Source organism: Hyperoodon ampullatus, assembly GCF_949752795.1.
Source record: "Hyperoodon ampullatus genome assembly, chromosome: 8".
In the NCBI taxonomy this organism is placed as follows: Eukaryota; Metazoa; Chordata; class Mammalia; order Artiodactyla; family Ziphiidae; genus Hyperoodon; species Hyperoodon ampullatus.
In genome coordinates, this window is record NC_136921.1 from 36214676 (window position 1) to 36239851 (window position 25176).

Here is a 25176-nt window from a genome sequence, read left to right on the forward strand (position 1 = left end):
ATGAAAAAAATAGATAAGCAACAAGGATATATTGTACAGCACAGGGAATTATAGCCATTATCTTGTAATAACTTTTAATGGAGTATAATATGTAAAAATACTGAACACTATGCTGTATATCTGAAACTAATCTAATGTTGTAAATCAACTATACTTCAATAAAAAAAAAAGTTTTCGATCCACCTACATAGTTGTGTGATCCGTAAAGACCTAGAAGTATGGAATAAACATAAAATAGTTGTTCACCCTGTTTCCAGTCTCTCCTCTGCAAAACATAATTTATTTTATTATGTTAAGGCAAAATATAATAGAAACCCGACCTTATAGAGATACTTCTTCTTTAGATGTTTATACTACTCTTGCCTGTCCCTCTTTAAAAGAAAAAAAAAAAAAATCAACCACGGTAGGATATAGAAGACATCTATCCTTGTCACTTTATATATCCTAGCACTGAACATATCCTTAGAATATTGTCAGTAACTGAGTTCTGATATCAAATATAACTATGAATATTGCATATAACTCCTGGAGGAAGACACAGTTAAAACAGGAATGTCGAGTTTTAAAGAAAAGAGAAAAAAAAAGGAAAAAAATAATTTCTGCCTATTCTTAGATATTCCATTGTAATGTTGAATTCTAGTGAATTTCTGGGCCAAGTTTCTGCTTTAATCACAGCACTTGGCTAATGTGAAGAGAGTAGTATTGTTTCTACACCTTCTTATTTATAAATTCACTACATTTTTTTTCTATGAAACTGTGTTTGAGAAAGATGCAGAAATCCAGGCACTCATATGCACGCATAAAAATACAGGAACCTGGCCTTCCCTGGTGGCGCAGTGGTTGAGAGTCTGCCTGCCGATGCAGGGGACACTGGTTCGTGCCCTGGTCCAGGAAGATTCCACATGCTGCGGAGCGGCTGGGCCCGTGAGTCATGGCCGCTGAGCCTGCGCGTCTGGAGCCTGTGCTCCGCAGTGGGAGAGGCCACAACAGTGAGAGGCCCGCGTACCGCAAAAATAATAATAATAATAAAATTAAAAAAATACAGGAACCTCACAGTGTCACTATTCAAGATGCAGCAGTCATAAGGGGTCTAAGCATTTAAATCTAAAAAAAACCTCCTTATGAAGGAGGTTTAAAATATAAGGAGTGGATGACAAAGGCAGTGTTATAGTGAGGTTGTGCTGAAAAGCTGCCTTTGCATTTGGAAATGAAGCTCCTGGAGCAATGGATCAATCAATGCATGACTAATGGTAGTTTGCATGCGGAGAACTCATAAAATTCACGCCTGCAGTGGCTGTTTTGCAGAGGCTGTCTTTGGCGGCGATGCTTCAGATACATGGCCTTTACTTCACTGCCACAGCCCAAGCTGGTGAGTCTGTTGCTGCAGCTTCACCCCGAAGCCCACTGTTTGCAGCTGCACGTGAGTGCATCCCTCAAAGGTTCTCATGCCATAAACATGCGTTCCAGGGGGGTCAACCAGGCAGCGGCGCAGGATGTCAGGTGACAATATGCCCTGTTAGTTAGTGGTTCATTTAGCAACTGCTTTACCTTTCCCAAATCACATTCCCGTTTTGCTTTTACTAATTTAAACTTAGTTTGGCAAATTCAATTTGCTATTGAGAAATCTTCCTTTTGCACATCAAAAGTTGTTTTGATTTTAAAAGCTTTTACACAGCAAAGGAAACCATTGATAAAATGAAGACAGCCTACTGAATGGGAGAAAATATTTGCAAATGATATGACCAATAAGGGTTAATATTCAACATATATAAACAGCTTACACAACTCCAGAGAAAAACAAACAACCTGATTAAAAAATGGGCAGAAGAACTGAATAGACATTTTTCCAAAGAGGAAATGCAGATGGTCAACAGGCACATGAAGAGATGCTTAACATCCCTACATCCCTAATCATCAGGGAAATGCAAGTCAAAACCACAATGAGATATCACCTCACACCTGTCAGAATGGCTATCATCAAAAAGAACACAAACAGCAAATGTTGGCAAGGATGTGGAGAAAGGGGAACACTCGAACACTGTTGGTGAGAATGTAAATTAGTGTAGCCACTATGGAAAACAGTATGGAGGTTTCTCAAAAAACTAAAAACAGAACTATAATATGACCCAGTAATTCCACTCATGGGTATATATCTGAAAAAAACAAAAACACTAATTCGAAAAGATAACATGTGCCCCAATGTTCATAGCAGCATTTACAATTGCCAAGATATGGATACAACCTAAGTGTCCATCAGCAGATGAATGGATAAAGAAGATGTGAGATATATATATATATATACACACATACACATATATATAATGGGATACTACTGAATCATAAAAAAGAATGTGATTTTGCCATTTGTAGCAACATCCATGGACTTGGAGGGTACAATGCCAAGTGAAATAAGTCAGACAGAGAAAGACAAATACTATATGATGTCACTTATATGTGGAATCTAAAAAATACCACAAATTAGTGAATATAACAAAAAAGAAGTGGACACAGATATAGAGAACAAACTAGTGGTTACCAGTGGTAAGAGGCAAGAGGGGAAGGGCAAGATAAGAGTAGGGGATTAAGAGGTACAAACCATTACGTATAAAATAAGCTACAAGGATATACTGTACAACGTGGGGAATATAGCCAATATTTTTCAATAACTCTAAATGCAGTATAACCTTTAAAAACTGTGACTCACTGTATTTTACACCTGTAACTTATGCTGTACATCAACTATACGTCGATAAAAAATAAACATTTAAAAAATTGTTTTGATTTAACGTCAGCATTCTAATCTCCCTTTCTCTCCTCTCTCTGGGGCTTTCTATCTGGCTTGGCAGGTTTTGCCCCATTCTGCCTCAGGCCCGCCCTGCGTCATTTTGACTGCAGTAAGCAGCAAGGCAGTGTGGCTTTCATGTTTGATTTCAGCTTCCCACATTAACCTACCTCCCCTGGACCTGACTTGTCTGGTTTAAGAGCTGTTAGATTTCCTCATTCACACTGCACATTTCTTGAGCCTGTCTATGATGATACCTTAGAAATTCTTCTTGGCTTACTGATGAGTCACTTAGACTATGTCTGAGTTTCAAAAAATGGTTCTGACAGAAGTTTTCAATCCACCTACACAGCTGTGTGATCAGTAAAGACCCAGTATTATCAAATAAACAGAAAATAACAGCTCCCTCTGCTTCTGGTCTCTCCCCTGCAAATTCACCCCAAGGCTGTTGCCAGACTACTCTTCTTCAAGTATAATCATGACTATTTCCCCAACTTCCTTAAGAGTAAAGTTAAATGTCTACAACCTGGATTCAAGGCCATCAACAACTGGGCACCCACTTGCTTTTCCAAGTGCCCCTCTTGCTCTGCCCTTTATAGATAAGTGCAAGCCCAGTGTTGGCCCCCTACCTCTGTGCGAGCTTTGCCCTTGACCTGAGATGTGTTCACTTGCCCAAATCTTACACTCCAGCTGAGATGCCATGTGTTCTGTGAAGTCCGTCCCAACCATCCCTGCTGTAAGTCATCTCTGTCTCCTTTCGGTTCTCACAGACCTTATCAGTGGGTGCCTCCTAACCTTAGCATCTTCTACGTCACAGCCTAAGTGTCTGTGTAAGGTGTGTCTTCTAAACGGTAAGCAACATGTGGGCAAAACCTTCCTCTCAGCCTTTGCATTGTTGCCAAGCGCACCCCGAGTGGCTAACAATGTGCACATAGTAGGTATTTAATAACTATTTGTTGAATGAGAGAATGCTAATTTGTACCTATACAGGCTGCTCTTTTTTTTTGACATGTCATGCTAATACTTTTATTACTTTTCCATTAATTCATATGTGAAATTGTGCTACAGTGGGGTTTTGCTAAATATGCTATAAAGCTCTCCTTCATTCTCTACCCTCTAAAACCATTTTTTTCCACTGGAGTATAGTTGAGCTGATAACGTTGTGTTAGTTTCAGGTGTACAGCAAAGTGAATCAGTTATACATATAGCCACTCTTTTTTACATTCTTTCCCCATATATGCCATTACAGAGTATTGAGTAGAGTTCCCTGTGCTATACGGTAGGTCCTTATTCAGGCTGCTCTTTTGAGTCAAAGGAATATTCTGCCAGTGTGGACCATCCCATCACTCTGTATTTACCACCCACAATAACAGGCAGGTGAGTCTCTGTAGACTGTGATATGACCTAAACATTATATGGTTATGGAGAATAGACATATGTTCTTTAACTTTCAACAACAGAGATGGGAAGAATATTTATGAGACTTCTGTATAATAAGATACTCATGGTATTTTGTGGAGTTTTAAAAATACAAAATAGCATAGTAACTGCCTATCCTTCCAAAGCTCAGCCCAGCAGACAGGTATTGGTTGAGCCTCCACAAGGTAACAGGCACTGAGGGCACAAAGGGGAGCCAGCTACAGTCCCTGCCCTAAGACAGACAGTGTAGCAGTGGTTCCAGAACCGTCCGCACCTGAAAGCACGTAAAACGCTGTGCTGCCTCTATGAAAAAGGCTGTAGTATCACAGAGAAGGGAGCAGTTAAGTTGGCCCAAGGAAGGGAGAATATAGAGGAAACAGCCAAATGTCGCAGAAGCAGCTTTGGAATTAAACAGACCTATTTTCCAATCTTGGCTCTGCTATATGCTAGTTCTATGACCTTGGATGAGCTGCTTAAATTGTTGAAACTTGGTTCTGTAGCTGTAAAATGAGGATATGACCAGCTAGAGTCTCAGTAAAAATGAAAAGAGATGATGCATGTAAAGTGTCTGATATAGAATTTGGCATATATTAGCTGCTCAATAAATTTTAAAAAGGAAAGGGTGGGAGCATTTACATTGGGCCATGAAGGAGAAGGGTCTCTCTAGGTATAAAGGTTGGTGTGTCTTTGAAATGGAAAGAATGTGTGTCTAGAGTGTTGGCCAAGACTTATTTGGGGGAGATTCCCCCATATACTTCCCTTCTTTAGAACCTTCCTCCTCAGCCTTGCTGAGCAGTCAGTGGACCCAAGGCTCTTCTCAATCTCTTTCTCTCCTGCAAGTTGAGTGGCACCACAAGGAAGCCCATCACTAGGGTGGTTAATAGCACGCACTCCCAGACTCCCCCCACCCCACCCCCACCTCCTGCCCAAGTCTCATTCTTTCATTTATTTATTTACTAAATGCCTACTATGGTCAGGCCTTGCACTAGTGGCTGGAGACAGAAGTAATAAAACAGACACAGTCACTACCAAAGGTAGAGAGGAAAACAGATGTAAAATACACAAATTAAAAAAATATACAACTGGGCTTCCCTGGTGGCGCGGTGGTTGAGAGTCCACCTGCCGATGCAGGGGACACGGGTTCGTGCCCCAGTCCGGGAAGATCCCACATGCCGCGGAGCGGCTGGGCCCGTGAGCCATGGCCGCTGAGCCTGCGCGTCCGGAGCCTGTGCTCCGCAGCGGGAGAGGCCACAGCAGTGAGAGGCCCGCGTACCGCAAAAAAAAAAAAATATATATATATATATATATACACACACAACTGCAACTCGTGCTAAGTGAGTGATATGAAGGAAGCAGAGTATAGTGACAATGATCGCAGCAGTCAGGTTTGAAAAGACAAAGTGGGCCAATCAGATTCTCTGCTTTGGCGTCTGGACTATTGCACACAAAGGGAGAGAAGCCAGAATGGAGATGAAGAGGGGCCGTTTGGAGCTGCCTTACTTCCTGGCTTTCCTGCTTCTTTAACTTGTCCTGAAGTCCCATGAGTCCCTACCAGTTCTTTAGAGTAACCTCTTTTTCACTTGCACGAGTCGGAGAGGTTTCATTTTCTAGAACAAGTAGCGAGTGCCTAGGGGCAACATTAGTAACTAGAGCTGAAAATAAAAGTAATAAAGCCAGATTACTAATCCAACTGGCAAAGGGGAAAAATGGGCGATTTTAAAGATAAATCCTGATAGAATGGGAATGACATTTCAGAGAAGAGAGGCCCACGAGCCTTGTTCACAGACCTCATCTAGCACTAATGTTGCCCTAATTATTTACTTATATGACTATTTGCCCCACTGGAATGTGAGCTTGTAAATGACAGGGATCATAGCTGTATATCCACAGGGCCTAGAACAATGGGTGGCATTCAGTAGATGATTCATAAATGTTCAGATAGATGAATGAACAAAAGGAAGTAGGGAGTCTAGTAAGATGATCATTGAAATATTACTTTTATTTATCCAGTTTTTTTCCCCAGTGCATCTCTGTAATTCAGCTTAACATATTATACGGTAGTAAAAAGTATTCAAGTCCAAAAATGTATGAAGTGTCTCGTGGGTCCCAGCCTTGAGGACCTTGTAATCTTGGAGGTGAGCTTAATCTTATCCCCTACAAGAAGGACAGCAGTCAAACAGCCTGCAACCTCCTTTTTGCACCAGTGAGAACCAGAGTTATTTATGGGTTGCCGTTCCTGCAGCTCTGAAAGGAATTTTATAATCAGCTTTGGTCACATTTCTCAAATGCTGAGCAGTTCAGAGATGCCTTAAAAACAGCTCATCTGTGTACGTTTCGCTTCACTTGCTGGGCCACTAATATTATCTACACTCTAATGAAGGCAGTTCGCCTATGAATCTTCTTGGGGAAGAAAATATTCTTTGCAGACCAATACCTTTGCATCATGGATAATTCTATAATTTAATTGCCTTTTCTAACATCTACTTTCTGCCAGTAAAAAATATGCAAGAAGTGTTGTCATGTTCTACTTGGCTGGCTTTTGGGGAATTAACACCAGGCATATAAATCAAAATTAACTTTTTTTTTTTTGGCAGGAAACCAGGATTAGAAGGAATAATGAAGATTTGAAGGTGGAAAAAAGTGCAGTTTTCACAGAATTGTGGGAAGTTTAAAGTTGAGAGAATCTTACAGATAGTCAAGTAGTGGCTCCACAAACTTTAAAGTATATTCACCTGGGGATCTGATTAGAATGCAGATTCTGATTCAGAGGCTTGGGGTGGAGCTCAAGAGTGCATTTCTAATAAGTTACCAGGTGATGGAGATGCTGCTTGTCCAAGGATGTGGTGACAGAATAATAGCCCCCAAAGCCAACCACCCCCTAATCCCCAGCAACCTGTGAATATGTTAGGCTACTGGCAAATTAAGGCTGCAGATAGAATTAAGGTTGTTAATCAAATCACCTTGAGAAGGGGAGATTATCTGGATTATCTCAGTGGACCCAATATAACCATGAGGGTCCTTATAAGTAGAAGGAGGAAGAGAGTGTCCGACTGACTCACTGTGAGAAAGACCTGACCAGCCATTGCTGGGTTTGAAGATGAAAGGGGGCCACGAGCCAAGAAATGCAGGCAGCTTCTAGAAGCTGGAAAAGGCAAGAAAACGAATTCTCCCCTAGAGCCTCCAGAAAGGAATGTAGCCCTGCTGACACCTTGGTTTTAGCCCAATGAGACCCATTCAGACTTCTGATCTCCATAACTGTAAGATGGTAAATTTGTGGTATTTTAAGCCACTATGTTTGTGGCGATTTGTAATAGCAAGTCCCATTTGTTACAGCAATGGGAAAATACTACAACAGACCACACACTGAGGAACAAACTCTACTTTTTTCTTCCTCCTAATATGGAGCCATCTTTCCCTGTCTCAACAGCTATCCTCTTTTTAAAAAAAATATACCTTCCAGAGTGCTGCTCTCCCTCTCCCGCACTCCCCCTGACACAAACATTTTGAGGGAATTCTAACCATTCATTCCAAGCCAGATTTCATGAGAGAAAGTGAGATGAATCTGTGAGATGAATCTGACACAGTATTTGCCCCCAAGGAGCTGACAAAGCCATAGAAAAATAAGGCAACGTCATAAATAACAACTAACTCAAGGTCGTTCTGACAACAAAATCCTCTCTGAGTCTCACCTGTTCTCTCTTTTTTCTTTCACTACCTTGGACAGGTTCCCTTTGCCTTTCACCTGGACTCTGGAAAAAGCCTCCTAATTGGACTCTCTGGCTTGGTTTCTGTTCTCTCCAATCCATCTTAAAACAATCACCACACAATTCATCTCCACAGAGTGCCTGAGTGTGTTGAGTGACGGGAGAATGGAGCCGGCAGTGAGAAAGAATTTGAAGAGAGGAAAGACGGGAGATAAATTATGAAACAAAGTCCCAGAGGAAATGAAAGAAAATGGTATCAAAATCCATGTGGAAAGGCAAGCTTTGGAAGGGAAGGCAGATTCTTTCTCTTTCTCAGAATTCTGAGGAAGGAAGAAAGGAGAGAAAGGAAGAGTGAAGATAGAGAAGAAATTTGAGATCCTGAGGAGGACAACCGAAGGAAGGTATTTCCTCTGAGTGAGAGTTTTAGAGTTTGCCTTAGGGCTAAAATGTGGAGAAAGGTTTAGAGCTGCCTTATGGCAATGTGATAGGAAATGGCCTAGATGAATGAAAGAGGGCCGAGCTGGACTGAAGGGCCGCTAATGCCGGATGATGGCACGGATTTGTCATGGAGCCAACTGGTGTGGCTTTCCTCAACAAGCCAGAGGTAGAAGCAGACAAAAGGAAGGATCCAAGGTTATGAACTCTAAGAAACATAGTGGTAGATCCTAGGACTCGGGGATACGGCGGCTGAGAATCATAAGGTAGATGATCAAGGCGTCTGTGGGCAATGAAGGAGGACAATGAATTGGGAGACTAGGGAGAGACTAAGGGACGAGAGATCCTGTTGAGAACACAGAGCAGCTGCTCAACAGAACGAGAGGATAAGAGAGGTCAATGATAAGAATGTGGCCAGAGAGGGGATGTTAGATGTTGCCAGTCCTTGGTCCTGGTTCTGCCTTCTGGTGTAATCTTTTCCCTAAAGACCAGCCCTTCATTTTTTTTTCCCAAGGAACGAATGTGTTCCTCAGAATTCCATCTCCTACGGAACAGTTATGCTCTTCTGTTTTTCATAAGCTGTGCTTCCCAAGCTTTCACCACCCTGGTCGAGCTCCTCTGAGTGCATCCTGGTGAAATGTGGTCCTATAAATGATGGACCTTGTTCCAGAGGTGGCTGGATCAGAGCAGAGGATTGTGGGACCTGCACCTGTCTTGGTGGGGCCCTACTTACCCATTAAAGGAATCTAAGGTGGCATTAGCACTTTCAGGGTCCTCATCAATTACCGGTTCAAACAGAGCTTACTATGTTAGTAACACACCCTGGATTGTTTCTGTGACAAGCGTCGCCCATCCTATACTTGTATAGTGACTAGAACGCAATGGTAGGATATTGCATTCACCTTTATTAAATTTCAGTCTGTAAGTTCTGACCCATCACTCCAGTCAGCTGTTAGCTTTTAGAACCTTGCTTTCTGCCATCAAAAACAGGGAATGCGGGCTTCCCTGGTGGCGCAGTGGTTGAGAGTCCGCCTGCCGATGCAGGGGACACGGGTTCGTGCCCCGGTCCGGGAAGATCCCACATGCCGCGGAGCGGCTGGGCCCGTGAGCCATGGCCGCTGAGCCTGCGCGTCCGGAGCCTGTGCTCCACAATGGGAGAGGCCACAGCAGTGAGAGGCTTGTGTACCGCAAAAACAACAACAAAAAACACAACAGGGAATGCATTAGCCATTCCTTCCAATTTTATATCATTTAAAACATTAGTTGCCATCATCTGTATCTTATCCAAATTGTTGATCTGAATTTAGATGGGCCACAGCCAAGTACGGAGGCCAGAGTATCATGACAAGAACTTCCCTCAGAGCTGATACTGCTCTCTTAATCCACATTCACTTGTTTATTCACTCATTCAGTCACAATGAACAGACTATGCCAGACGCTGGAGTGTAGCAGTGACAGAAACACTCCCTGACCTGCTTTGGGGCTTATAGTCTAAGGAGGCAGATGTTTGATGAGTGTTACAGAAGGGGAGGTAAAGATGAGTTGGGCACCTGTAACAGGGAGACCTATCCTAACCCAGAGAATCAGGGAAGCTCCATCTGAGGACTGAAGTTTGTTTACGCTGAGAATGAAGGGTAATAAGTCCAAGCCAGGAGAGGGAAAGGGGAGAAGAGATGGAGTATTCCAGGAAGAGTATACAGCATCTACTCACGGACAGGACTGAGTGACTAGAAGCACGTTCAAAGGAATGAAGACCCAGGATTGTTGGAGCATTAAATGCTAGAAGAAATGGGATTTCAGATGAAGCTCGATCAAAAAGGCATGAGGCAGGGCTTCCCTGGTGGCGCAGTGGTTGAGAGTCCGCCTGCCGATGCAGGGGACACGGGTTCGTGCCCCGGTCCGGGAAGATCCCACATGCCGCGGAGCGGCTGGGCCCGTGAGCCATGGCCGCTGAGTCTGCGCGTCCGGAGCCTGTGCTCCGCAACGGGAGAGGCCACAACAGTGAGAGGCCCGCGTACCGCAAAAAAAAAAAAAAAAAAAAAAGCATGAGGCAAAGTGTGCAAGGCTCTGCAAGCCATCTTATGATTCTGCGCCTTATCCTAAAGGTAGCCATTGGAGGCATCTACTCAGAGGAGTGTGATATTTGCGTATTTAAGAAGGTCACTGTGGTTTCTATGTGGATGAGCTGGAGGAGAGCAAATGGATGCCAGTTAGGATTCTAATACAGTATCGAGGGGAGAGAAAGTAGACCAAGATGGAGCAGTGGAGAGAATGACTCACACATTACTTGGGGGGAAGTGACTGATTTGTGTCGCGAGGAATGAGGAAGACAGAAGATGAAGGAATCGGGATGACTCCCGGGTGTGTGGCTTGAGCATTTCTGTTGATAGTGCTGTCACTTCCTGAGAAAAGAAGTAGTGGTGAAAATGGAACCTTCTGCTTGAGGGGGTTGGGAGGCATCCATGTCCAGACATCTAGAGAACAGTCAAATCTATGAATCTGCAGCTCCAAGGAAGAACTGAGCCAGGGATACAGATTTGGGCACTGTCAGCATCTAACATTGGTTCTCAGCCCTGGCTGCAAACTGGAAATCACCTGGTGAGTTTTAAAATGTACCTACATCCGGGTCCCACCTCAAACAATTAAATATGGGCCTGGACATCCACTATTTTTTAAAGTTTTCCTAGTGGTTCTAATGTCCACTCTGAATTGAAAACCGCGAGTGAGAGATATAAGGGAAGGCTTGGAAGCTAAGGGATAGTGTGGAAAGAAGAGAAAAGAAGGTGGCTACTAGGACAGACCTCTTTTTAGGTATAACTGCTCACCTATTAACTAATTTACCTGCATGTAAACACCCACGCCTCTGTATTATTTAGGCAACATCATCATTTAAAAAATATCAGTTCTAGTTTGAACAGTTTTAATTTTTGAGAGGGTATTCCAGTTATTTACTGCTGCATAACAAGTCAACCCAAAACTCTGTGGCTTAAAACAACAATCAATTGTAATTTTTTCAACGTTTCTGTGGGTCAGGAGTTCAAGAGGAGTTTGGCTGAGTGGGTCTACCTTGGGGTCTTTCATGCAGACAGAGAGAGCAGCTGGTATAGTGGGGGAGGTGCAGCTGAGGTCTGGCTGGCCATCTCTCTCTTCCTGTGCTATTCTCAGGTCTTCTCCACGTGGTCCTTATGGGCTAAGTCTGGGCTTCCTCAAAGCATGGTGGCCTGAGAACAGTCAGATTGTTTACGTGGCTGCCCAGAGTTCCAACATAAGTGTCCCAACTAGTGAGGAAGAAGCTCAATCACCCACGATGAAAGCCACAGAGAGACACTTCCTTCCACTATCCTGGTCAACCAGTTCCAAAAGCCTACCCAATGTTAAGGGGAGGGGCTCAGACCCCACCTCTTAATGGGGGAGATATTTTATAGCCATTGAAGAATACAATCTGGCTCAAAGGGTTAAAGCAACAACAACCCAGACTTCTTTCCATCCATTCAGAGTCTATACTTTCTCAAGTCACTGAGCATTTGAGGGCAGAAAAAAAAAAGCAAATTAATGTAACAGTTACAACACTAAATGAAAATTGATAGCTTAAAGAAGTTATATAACTTCTCTAATTCCTAGAAATAAGCCTGATAAATTGACTTGTTGAGTATCTGATACTTAAGTGAATGCTTCTCCTATGTAAAGAAATAGTAAAATTAAAGTCAGATAGAGTGTCTTAAAGGTTTTAATTTAGTCCATGACACATTTTTCATATCAGAATTCTCGTCTTTAATCTGGCACATGTAGGTTTAATGTTTAATGCTGTTAGTAGCAGCTGCCCTTCTAATCTATATTGAGACAAGCAATGGACTTAATACACATTTCATTCCCTTAGCTACTAGCTTGTATTCAGTGTGTACCTGCACGTTCTCCATAACTGTGCTTTATTCTTCTTCATATCTTCCCAGAACTACCAGTTAGACCTGCACATAATTTAGGATAGGGTGAGCCTCTGAGTCCATTGGAAGTCTATTTTCAGCCAGCCTTTTACACCCACACAGTATTAGGACTCAGGTAAATGTTCTGTTGAGCTACTTTCTCTGATGAAATCCATATTTGGATTTATTAGTGAAGACAAAAAGAAAAAGGGAATTTTATTTTTTTGTTTGTTTTTGTTTTTGTTTTTGTTTTGCGGTACGTGGGCCTCTCACTGTTGTGGCCTCTCCCGTTGCGGAGCACAAGCTCTGGACACGCAGGCCAGAGTTGCTGAGACTGCGCGTCCGGGCCTGTGCTCCGCAACGGGAGAGGCCACAACAGTGAGAGGCCCGCGTACTGCAAAAAAAAAAAAAAAAAAGGAAATGGGAAGTTGTTGTTCAATGGTATAAAGTTTCAGTTATGCAGTTTAATTAAGTTCTAGACATCTGCAAGGCAACACTGTGCTAGAGCTAACAACACCACAGTGAACACTTAAAGAGAATAATCTCCTGTTAAATACTCTTACCACAATTTAAAAAAGAAAAACGTTAACTTTAAAGTATATCATTGCTCCTCAATCATCATTTCAGTACATTTTTGTTGATAGTTATCTTCAAGAACTGAGCAGCAGAGTTCTGAAGTGTCTGTAGACAGGGAGGCATCAGAAATGACATACCAGTGAGCCATAAATGTACCTTATAAATAGTTTAATCAAAAAAAATTTTTTTTTTCTGGTATGCAGGCCTCTTACACTGTTGTGGCCTCTCCCGCTGCGGAGCACAGGCTCCGGATGCGCAGGCTCAGCAGCCATGGCTCACGGGCCCAGCCGCTCTGCGGCATGTGGGATCTTCCCGGACCGGGGCACGAACCCGTGTCCCCTGCATCGGCAGGCGGACTCTCAACCACTGTGCCACCAGGGAAGCCCCTTTTTTTTTTTTTTAAACAAGGAACTGAGTATGGACAGGTTGTGTACCACATTCAAACTGAGGCAGCGATTTGTATCAGGACTAAGGCTGCCCCCAGGTTCTCTGATCCGTGGTACAGTTCCCCGTTTCAGTCTTTTATGGGGCCTATGAGGTGGAAAAGACCATGGATTCATCCAATATTAGAGCTGGAAAGGATTCTGGAGATCCTCTACATAAAGGAGACCCCTCATTTGGCAGATAAGGAAACTGAAGCCCTGTGAGGTTCCACAATGTACCAAAGGACACACAGTTTTTCAGTAATATTAATGTGTCCCTTTGTTTCCTTAAATGTGGTTAGAGAGTATACTTCTGATAGAAAATAAGACTCCTAAATTATCCTTTGCCCTAAAAGTTGAGACAACTCCATATACTAGTGGCAGTATGGCTCATCTTGCTAAGGGAAGGGAAATTCTAGAGTTTGTATTTGAATTTACTAATTAACAGAGGTTCTTGAAATTTTTATTAAAAAATTTTAAAATCTCATGCTTTTCTCTTATGTGATTGAATTCCAAAATAGACATTTCAATTTCCTTTTTAAACATAAAATTTTGTTATACTCTCAAATATTGTGGTGGCACAGAAATCTCCCTCTGTGGGAAACAGAGTTGACTGACAGCCTAGCTACCGTCCCTCTGGGTCCACTCAAGCCTCACTCCACCCAGGATGCACCCAGTCAATGGCTCAGGTAGGGGGTGCTAGTGAAAGCTCATTTCTGAGGGATATGGGAGTTCCCCAGCCGGGGAATGAAGACTCGCCATCGACCTGCACAAATCTTCTTAGTTAGAACTGCACTGCCCAGGGAGACTCTTTCTTCTTACCCAATTTTTTTTCCTTCTCCTTCTTTCAGCTATGGCAGACCTGCATGCTTGGCAGTCTGTAGACTCTCCCTGCCCGCACATCCTTCCTCCCCTTTCTCTTTTACAAGCACCTGCCTCCACTGCTTCCCACCCCCAAGGCACCTCTTAATCATCTAATCCCACCTTGGCCTCCGCTCTTGGAAACTCAAAAGAACACAAATATGCTTTTTCTAATTACTCCCGTCTTTTCCCTACTGACATTCTAATGCTCGTCCCAGCACAGGGAGGCACGCTCCACTTTCTTCTCCTTTCTTCCTACTGGCTGAGAATCACCATTATAGAATCTTGGCTCAGTTATTTGACTAAATATTGTTTCACAAGTATTTTGGGGGCATAAATTCTATGATATTACTATTACAGGAGCTACTGAGTACACAAATAAATTGAAAATCCACTTGTGCTTATAAGGAGTTTGTAATCAAGTTGTGGATAAATCACAGAGAAAAAGTTGTTATAATAATAATAATAATAATACAAGCAGTATACTGTTAAGTGGTGACTCAATCAGTCCACCTAACTACCTATCTAATCCATCTGGATAGATTTTTAATGCTCAAGGTCAGAAGAGAAGAAACCACTGCAGCTTTATCATTTTTTTTAATTTGTAAAAATTGGATAATTTAATAGGAAGGATCACTGTGAAAAATAACTAGAATATTGGTAAAGTACACATAAATTCCAAGGGATTGCCAACAGAGGTAACTTTTTTCCTGTCACCAAAGGTTTTAATTTTGACATGCTCTTGTATTGTTTAGCATTAACCCTCTACCTTGTATGTAACTCTCAGCCAGAGTGCAAAAGGGGCTGTGATGAAAGGCTGGAAGCAGTGGGGGCGGGAGGGCAGGAGAAGCAGAACAGAAACACTGTGAATTCCGATTGTGTAGCTTGGGAAAAAAAACAATGTGATGCTAATCCTACAATAGTAAATTTCTTCTTATCTGCAGAAACTGATGCTGACATTTCCATTTATTCATTCAGTTCCTTTAGACTCCTTGTCAGATCTCTTCTAGTTGCCAAGCAACAATAACAGCAGTTCTGTACATAAGCATTAGGCAATAACTATTGTCAGTGTTTCTCCGTTCTTTGAAAGGGAAATTTAATGACCCTTTCCTATGAGAAAATGATGACAAGAACCTATTCATGGTGAAACCTAAAAGCTGTGTGTGTGGTTTGTGTTTTTGCTGTTGGAATCCAAGGACTGGGCTAAAGTGAAGTAAACACTCGTACAAAATGATGAAATTAAGACTCGCTCCAAAGCTTGCATGGTTTGGTCTTTAAAAACAACTGCATATCATTAAAACTTGTACCACTTCCCATAAAATGAGTTCACTATTAAAGGGAGTTAATATTTTTTTTTTTTTTTTTTTTTTTTTTTTTTTTTTTTTTTTTTTTGTGGTACGCGGGCCTCTCACTGTTGTGGCCTCTCCCGTTGCGGAGCACAGGCTCCGGATGCGCAGGCTCAGCAGCCATGGCTCACGGGCCCAGCCGCTCCGCGGCATATGGGATCCTCCCAGACAGGGGCACGAACCCGTATCCCCTGCATCGGCAGGCGGACTCTCAACCACTGCGCCACCAGGGAGGCCCCAAAGGGAGTTAATATTTTAAAGATGCTTGATGATGGGTTTCTTTTGTACTTTCTCTGATCCTGTTAAAAATCTCTTTAATCAAACTCTTGGGTTTTTCTGACAACACTCCTCCACATAAAGACTTGAGCCATATTTCAGTACTTTATAAAACATAAATCAAGACAGTTACAGGAAAAAATAAAATAAAATGGGACATCTGTCCACCTGCTGAGGACAGACTCCAGGACACAGAGTCTATGTCAGTCACCTGCACAAATGTTGAGATGGCCCCTCCCTGTTCCCACTGTGGACAAAAGGCTCCTCTTCCCTTGTCTAGTCCCATCCATTTTCATGAGTCTATATGATTATTGTTTACAACCCAATTTACTTCCATAACTTTAACAGCTCAAAAAGCTATTCATAATAAGTGGCACATTGCAGCGAGGATATTATAGACTAAGTGATTCCCCATTTCCATATCATCATATTTTCTAATCCCACTTATTTTGTGTGAGGCTCAGCAATAGCTATAAAAGTTTGAAAAAGTCAAGTCCAGTTTTATGTTCTTTTTCTCATGTGGGCTTTTTATTGTGTTTTCTTTCTAATCTCAGTTCTATGTGAATTTATATTTTGAGTTACTAACAAAAACATTAACTAGGGCTCCTTTTCCATTTTTTAATTGTAAAATACACAGATGAGCTCCCCCAGATCCTTTATAGTTTATAGGATTAAGAGCTCATAAAGCAGCTCTACTTTTATTACTGTATTTGATGATTTTGTCAGGTAGGTTTTGTTTTCATGTCCAATCTACAGATTAGAAAACTGAGGCCCAGAAAAGTTAAGTGACTTCTCTAGGCTGCTCAGCTAGTAATCAGGGAGCTACTTATCTCTGCTACTGTCTCCAAACTCCAAGCTCCTTCCATGACTTTACCTTGCTGGAGATCACTTCCCAAGCATACTTGATTCCCTACAGTGGCTTAAGGAGCACTTTTTGTTGGAATTAGTTATCAGACCATAACTAGACATTCAGCAAATATTATTTTGTAACTCCATTTGTAATCCCGTTTTACAAACAAGGATACCCTTGGATTTCCATCACCAAATTGTACTGCTGAATTGTATTCTATATAAACTGATTTATAATAATGCATGAAAATATCTGACTGAAAATGTTATTTCGTGCATGACAGTTCCAATAATCCTTTCTTACTCAGTTGAGAATTACATCTAAAACTTTATAAATCAATTTAGGTTCGTACCCTAGTGCTTCACATGAGAATAATGTAATAGTCACTACTGAGCCCTATCCTTAACTCATCTATGAGGTTCTAGTGTTAAATTTCTTTTTAAAAAATACGTTACTTAGAAAAGAGCTGTAGAAATTGAATTGGCCCTAAATATGGGATCCCTGATTAGCCTGAAGGTTTTGTTCTGGTATCTTTCCTTAATAAAATGAGATATAGAGATTTTTTTCATTTTTTTTTTTTTTTGGAGGGGGTACAGTGGGATGTGACTGGTTACTCACCAAAGGACCTCATCTGCTATTGGCAAAACCTACCTGAGAGCACCAGTATTTGATAACTATCTGAAAAAGACGCTGCTTTTCTGCAGAACCACAGGTAGTCAACCTAAGTAACCTAAGGTTGTTTTTAGAAGCAATTTAAAACTTGCTTTATTTAATAGCAAAGAGAGTACCAAAATAAGATGACACTTCCATTAACCTACATTTCAGTTTTCAAGAAGGCTTGAGGGGGCTTCCCTGGTGGCGCAATAGTTGAGAGTCCGCCTGCCGATGCAGGGGACACGGGTTCGTGCCCCGGTCCGGGAAGATCCCACATGCCGCAGAGCGGCTAGGCCCGTGAGCCATGGCCTCTGAGCCTACCTGTCCGGAGCCTGTGCTCCACAATGGGAGAGGCCACAACAGTGAGAGGCCCGCGTACCGAAAAGAAAAAAAAAAAAGGAAGGCTTGAAGTTTTTGCAAAATATCGTGAATGGGAAATCTGTCCCTAAAGAACGTAACAATTCAAGCAGGTGTGTTCATTCATTCGTTATCCATTCATTTATCTAAATCGAACTGGGGTCAACTATGTGTCAAACCCAAGAGTACGAACATGAGAAAGGCCCAGTGCCTGCCCCCAAGGAGCACACAGTCTCCCTTGGGGAGACAGACCACTAACCATCATGGTATGGAGGCAGAAGGCAGAGAGCCTCACTGAAGCACAAAGGAGAACAGAGGCAGGGCCAATAATTCAGGAGAGGCAGGAGGGCAGAGAAAGGAGCCATCTGAAAGGCTTCCTAAAAGGGAGGTGAGTGAGGCTCGGGTCCCTGTGGAGGATGTCCCAGAGAGAGGAAACTGCCTTTGCAAAGGCCTGGAGGCAGCAACATTCATGGTCAGGATGGCTGTGTTGAAGGGAGAGAAGAGAAGTGGCTACTGATAAAGGTGGAAATGTAAACAGGGTCAGCTCACACAGAGGATGGGTGTCACACTCCTAAGGAGATCAAACTTTGACTTCAAGGATATTTCCAATTTAAATCCTTTCAGTTATAGTCCAATAATATAGAGATACTTTAAAAGAGTCACAAAGAGTGTCAACTGTAAATTTCATTCTGGGATATGAGAGACCTTAAGTTAAGCCACATGAGGACAGAAATGATTCTCTCACCAAAGCACCTCTCCCTTTCCAATTCATCCAATAGAGATAACTGATGAACTCATTTCACTGCAAGACTTTTTACTAAGTATTTAATTTCCCACAGTGCTTGGCTAGCTAGTGTATAAAAACACCACATGGATCTGTTCTCACATCTCTAAAAGCTTATAATTTATAACTTAAGACATAACAGTTATTATTCTTAATTTTCAGAACTAAAATGTCATTGCTGTGTGACAGATTGGGAAACAAACTAATCATAAAAAGGCCATAAAAGCTAATCACTAAAGGAAATAAAAGTACGAAAATAAATCAATGTAAAATTACAAATGATCAGAATTTTCCGTTGTTTATTATGATTTATTTTATTGAGCTGAGAAATCTATTAACCTTTTGATACGGGAAGATGGAATTTACTAACTGAGTTAGAGGAGTTTTACTTCCATTGTCATGCAGATGGATAATATTTACAACTTAAACATCACCCTCTTTCAAAACGATGTCAACATTTTGATAAGTTGCTGAAGTGCAATGGCAAAAACACCATCTCCTGTTACTCTTCGTATGTGTATGTGACACTGGTCATGACAAGTGGATGAATGTGGCGCCTGAGCCCATGCACGGAGCATTCACACTGAACCTCTGTGGTCTGTGAGATCACAGATCGGCCTCCTTCCCCATTTTGGCTCGAGGCCACCTCTGTTTTGAATAAGACACTCTATCTGCTGAGCCTACCATACTGGTCTGTCCACTGGCCATGTTTTGCAGGGAATCAATTACTATGACTGATTCTTTAAAGTGCTTTTCCTTCCCATAACCCAACTTTAGGAGCTGTTCAACCCATCCATCAACAGATACTTGGAAAGGGGCCAATATTTGGTCAGCACTGTGGTGCCGGACCCAGCTTCTCAAACTGGGAACACATAGTCTCACCCGAGTGTATGACTGTGAGTCACAGAGAATATGAAGCCACAATGTAAAAGGGCCCAGACTTCTGCCACTGTTTGCTCAATGGTCGATAAGTGAAAACAGTTCTGTATTAATATAATATATGGAATATATTACGGAATACAATGGATAAAAAGATTGCATCCATTTTTAAGATCACACAGAAGACTCCAAAGAAATTATATGTGGAAGTTGGTTTTGACCATGTCCCAAAGTAGCAAGTTTGTTCTTCTGTGCCCTGGGGTTATTTTGGTGGAAAACTCTGGGAAGCAGTAATACAGTGGGAAGAGCATGAGCTTTAGAACCAGACAGAGCTGAGTTTGAATCCTTGCTGTTTCATATTCCCTGAGACTCTGACTTTGACCAAATCACTTTATCTCAAGCCTCTGTGTCCTCATCCAACAGAAAAGTTATTTAATATGAAGATCTATAAAATAAGTAGTACAGCAGCTGGCAAAGCTGGGGGACGTTTTAAAAATATACCACACCAAGTCATGTTCCTGCTTAATTCCTTTCAACAGCTACTTTCGCCCTTTGAATAAAACCTTACATGTTTCTGTCTCAGCTTCTAAACCTTTTGGGGCACAGACCCCCTTGGGCAGTCTGGTGAAGCCTCGGGGGTCCCTCTCAGAATAATGGTTAAATAAAACATGCACGATTACAGAGGAAACCACTCATATTGAAATAACATTAAAGTATTAATAAAAAATTTTATGCTACAGTGATGTACGTGCTTCTCTGTCAACATCAAATAACACAACACAGAGGCAGGTTCTGTAATTACAGTAATTTTGAAGTAGTGATGAACAAACAGCTTTTCAGGATATCTGCAACCAATGTAATTTGATATGAAGACACCTGTGATTTCTAGTTGTGAAAGTCACAGGTACTCCTGCTACTCCTGTGGGTTGTTTTTCTCCCTTGCCTAGATTCATGATTGAAGGAAATGCTAAATATCATTTACATATGAGTAAAGATGAAAATTCATTTTTTATTTTCATCCAACTTTGTGAAACCCTGGCTTCCACCCCTGGATGCTGTGGAGGATGAGGAAACAGGTGAAGGGTCAGTATTCTACCAGTTCCGGTTCCTGGCGTACTCTCTGCCCTCATCTCCCATCACCACCCCTCTGCCTACCACACTCTGGCCACACCGGCCACTCAACCACTTGCTCTTCAAACACGATGAACTTTAGTCTTCCTCAGGCACCTGCTTTTGCTTATCTACCTGGAATGCTCTGCCCTTGGATCACTGCATGGTGTTTCTTTCCTGTTTTCTCTATCTCAGATCAAATATCACCTCCTCTGAGAGGGCTGCCCTGACCAACCCCATCTAAAGTAGCCACCTGCCCGTGCCGCCCTGCTGTATTTTCCTCATCGTAGACGTCACTATATGAAGTAGTCATGTTCATTTATATGTTCTTGTGTTTACTTTCTGTTTCCCTGCCTTAGAAAACAAGCTCCATGGGAGCAGGAACCTCGTCTACACGTTCAGTGCCACATCATCAGTATCCAGAATAGTGTTTGGGACAAAACAGGAGTCTGATACATCCTGGCTAAAGGAAAGAAAAATTACTGAGGATTCCAGTAATGTTACTTCTCTCATCCTTCATTCAGGGTTTTAGGCACTGTGGGATACAAAGAGATGAAAGACCAACTCCAGCCCCCAAGTAGTTAGCCTAATGGAGGTGGGAGGTGGACCTGTGGAAGGCTGGAGTGAGTTCCAGGTGAGGCTCTCTCACTTTGCTTTGTGACCATGGACAAACCCCTTCTAGGGCCTCAGCTCCCCTGGTGCCAGACGAATGGTTTGGACAAATTTAACTCCCTGGTCTCATGGGATCTACAGTGTATGATCATTTAAGAGCTAACAGTGCGGGCTTCCCTGGTGGCGCAGTGGTTGAGAGTCCGCCTGCCAATGCAGGGGACGCGGGTTCGTGCCCTGGTCCGGGAAGATCCCACATGCCAAGGAGCGGCTGGGCCCGTGAGCCATGGCCGCTGAGCCTGCGCGTCCGGAGCCTGTGCTCCGCAACGGGAGAGCCCACAACAGTGAGAAGCCCGCGTACCGCAAAAAAAAAAAAGCTAACAGTGCAAGGGAGCATATATGGCAAGGGAGGGGTTGTGACCCTAAGCGGAGAAAATTCACAGAGGAGGACAAGACTTGGAAGGGCTCTGAAGTACACTCAGCCTCCAACGAATAATGAGGAGGGAGGATTTTCAGAGTCATGAACCCTCAGTGTTGAAAGAAACTGTAAAGGCTACCCAGCACGACCACTAGGGAATGCTTTGGATATCTCTACGAGGCTGTTTTTGGAGATGTAGCATAATGCCCCCGCTCTTAGATGGAACCCAGCATGGTGGTTAAGAGTATGAGCTGTAGAATAGCACGGCTGGGTTCAAATCCCAGCTCTGTTGCTTCCTAGCTGTGTGACCTCAGGCAAAGTACTTACCTTCTCTGTGTCTCAATTCCACCCTCTGTAAAATGAAAATAACTACATGGCGTTATAGTCAAGACTAAATGAGAAAATGAATATAATATGCATAACACCCATTTAGTAAATGCTACTTATGATTCTGTGGAATGGCTTTCTCGTGTGTCAAGCTTACTATGTATTCTCCCAAACCATTTTTCCCTTCTTCCATTATAATTGAGTTTTTACTAGCTAGAGACTACATTATCCAGTTTGGAGTATCTGCAAGCCAATATTTAACTATATCTTACCTTTTCCTTGACATTCACATGAGTATTGAGTTCAGCCATCTTGCTTCTAGTGGAATAAGCCCTACCAAGAAGGGGGAAAAAAAAATGATTAACTTTAAAGTTTTAAAATTGATTTCTCAATGTGTTATTTTTATGCTCTCTTCCAATATAGTAAACAATTTCATTCAGCCATAATCATAAATACCAATTTAGAATATAAAAATACTTTCAAGCTAAGCACTTGTCTTAGATATGCTCTAAAAGCATGTTATGATAACTCCAGATGACAATGTAAAATATTTTATTCATACTGTACCAACATGGAAAATGACAAACACAGATGGGTATGGACCTAAACTTTGTTTCTTATTATGTAAAAGAACGGTGGTCAAAAACGGTGAGAGGAAGAAAGTGTACCTATTTTAACTAAGCATTGTCATCACAACCTTTACTGTTCCAATGTTTTTATTAGTCTCTAGTCAATATAGCAAACATTGATTGAGTCTTTCCTGCATGTATGTAACTACACCAAAACACTCCAGGAAGAAACAAGAGAAAGGTTCCAGATTAAAACATAAGAAACACATAATAGTTTTTAAACTTGCGTTTTCACTTATCAATATATGCACATTCTTCCAGGTCAACACATATATACCTGTATCATATTTTTAATGACCATAAATTCATGATCTGTAGTCTCAAATGTACTCTTAAAACTGCCCATAACCCTTCTGTTTTCCTAAATTCTTTAGGTTTTCGGCCTTTGGCGTCCAATCTTCTTTGAAAAGTTGCCCACTATGAGAAGATCTGTATTCTTAATATCAAGCTGTTTTTCTTCTTCTCATCCGGTCTAAATCTTTTACCATTATTATAGAAGCTACATCTTAAGTCTTTAATAGTTTCAATCTCTTTTTGAAATAGGGCATAACTGACTTACAATGGGCAAACAGATTGGTTCAGAAGTTAGCAGCTAGACAGGCCAAGATATCAGTATATTACCTATTTGCATGTTTAATGCTTTTTGTCAATCAAGAACCACTGAAACTCTTTCTTATATCCTTTTTGACTTTGGCTACAAAGAGTGTATCTAGAATTGATAACATTTCAGGGATAACTTGCAAAAATTCTCTGATTTCTCCCCACCATTTTCTTTTAAGCCTAGGTCTTAAATAAAGCATAAATTCAGATCCATTACCTTTTGTTGATTTAGGATGAAAGCTTGGCAATATGTAATCTTAACTCTATTACCACTCAAATAGGAATCCATATACTATTATCTACTATATTGTTAAATATTAGAAACAGTAAAATTTTATTTTTACAAGTTTCCAAATGACATTGCCACTGATACATGCATTTGGGCACGGTGGCAGGGGAGACCCTGCATACTCAATCTCCAGTAAGACAGCTCCTTCCCATATACTGTGCAAAGAGTGCCCATCCCACTGGATACACCTTCCATTTAAATAATTCTTCCCAATGGTAAATGCTATATCCTCTGCCTTGGCATAAGGGAGAAAGTAAATAATGCTAGCTGGCAAATAATGTCTGAATTTCATTCTCATTATTCTTGCCCCTGAGAGTTACTAGTAAAAGACATTAGGATTATTTTCTGATTATCCATAACAGTGAATAGAGATGGTATGTGAAGTATAAGGACAAATAATCAGGTGTTTTTGTTTACAAGCCATAGATGTGAAACCTTTGATCAGTCATCACAATGCCTGCAAGGTAGTCTATAAGCGTGATATCTGAAGACATTTGAATGGTTGATTTCCTTATTCAAATGGAAGTTCTGGCATTATGTAAACATACACTGCATATACATAGATTTTTCTACATGTGATAGTGTATGTATGTATGTGAGAGAATGAAGATGGGGAAGACAGAGAAAGAGACACAGGCTGTGGCTATGGAGTGAGGAAGGCTCAAAGGAGATAGCAGCACTTGCGGCAATTTGTTAAGATGGATCTGAGCCACAATTCCTCTCATTAGACTGGATTAGCTGCATCTTCTGGACACATCAACTGCTGCCATTATAGATGTGTGAAATCTGATAGAGAAAGGGTTTTGTTTTTGTTTTGCTTTGATGTCTAGGATTTGGGTGTGCAGCATTTTCTAAAGCTGGAGTGTTATAATCTATAGAGAAATCAGGGAGGAATTCCACAGGGGACAGAAAATTTCTGAGATCTGAGTAAGTGGCAGTACTGAGCTAGATTCATAGGAATACATATATTTCCTCGGCAATTCCCTTTCTCATTGCTTCGGTGTCTAAGTCAAGGAAGACTCTTCTTTGGTTGTGATGCCAGCAAGATTGATTACAATATTATTTTTTTTGTGGAAGGAAAAGGCTGGCTGTGAGAGTAGAATGGGGCTATTACAGGTTCCTCAGATGGGAAGATAAGATAAAAATAATTGGTAGGGAGCTCTTCTTTGTCCATTTTACTCTTTATTTCCCCCCCCTGTGTGCTATCTCTACAGGCAATTCCTTCCAGCTGGATTCCTATGGCCTTTGCACATCAAGGCTTTCCGCTGGCTGGTATATAACAGAGAGATTGAGAAATCAGCTCCAGCTCCAGTTATGGAAACTAAATGAAAGATTTCAATATAAATAGAAAATAAATCTGATTTGCTTTAAGAATTGAGAATTTAAGTGGCTAGATAGTTAAATTGGGTTCTATTGATAAGGACAAACAACAGGGACAAGATTGACCTTCAGCGTCAAAGGCCCTTCCTGAGTGTCCACACCTCAGATTGGCACTAGCCCTTCCAGAATATTCAGAAGCACACCTCGCCCTGGCATGGCATCACATGCCCATTACCTTTCCTCTGACTCCCTCACCCCTAGGAAAATGAAACTGTGCTGTGCCCCTATTCTTCTGGGATTCTGTTCTCTGCTCTGAACTATATCGGGAAAGCCAGATCCACTTAATCTGAATCTTAACTGTTTAACTTAAATAGTTAAGGAACTTTTCCTCTAAGAAACAATATATTGTCACCTCCTCCTAAATGACAGGCCCAGAGTTCAGCAACTTGAAACTCCATCCCTCAAAGCTGCAGACCCCCTGGGTTAACCCGAGAAGCCTTTGAGGCTGTGAGTAAGTTGACATGTTTGGGGCCAACGGACCTCCTATTTCCTTCTCATCACGCTTGGTCACCATGCTTGATGATCTATCTCTAACACAGCTTGATCTCA

At 41.8% G+C, this 25176-nt stretch overlaps 1 protein-coding gene across 1 annotated transcript in view; it reads right to left on the minus strand.

Moving 5' to 3' along the window:
* Positions 1–22058, minus strand: part of SPATS2L (spermatogenesis associated serine rich 2 like) — an 86492-nt gene extending 64434 nt beyond the window's left edge. Inside the window, exon 1 of the mRNA XM_079709711.1 lies at positions 22002–22058. Within this exon, the coding sequence (XP_079565837.1) occupies positions 22002–22040 (39 nt within the window). The 5' untranslated portion in view covers positions 22041–22058. The remainder of the gene's footprint in view (positions 1–22001) is intronic.
* Positions 22059–25176: the final 3118 nt, after the last annotated feature.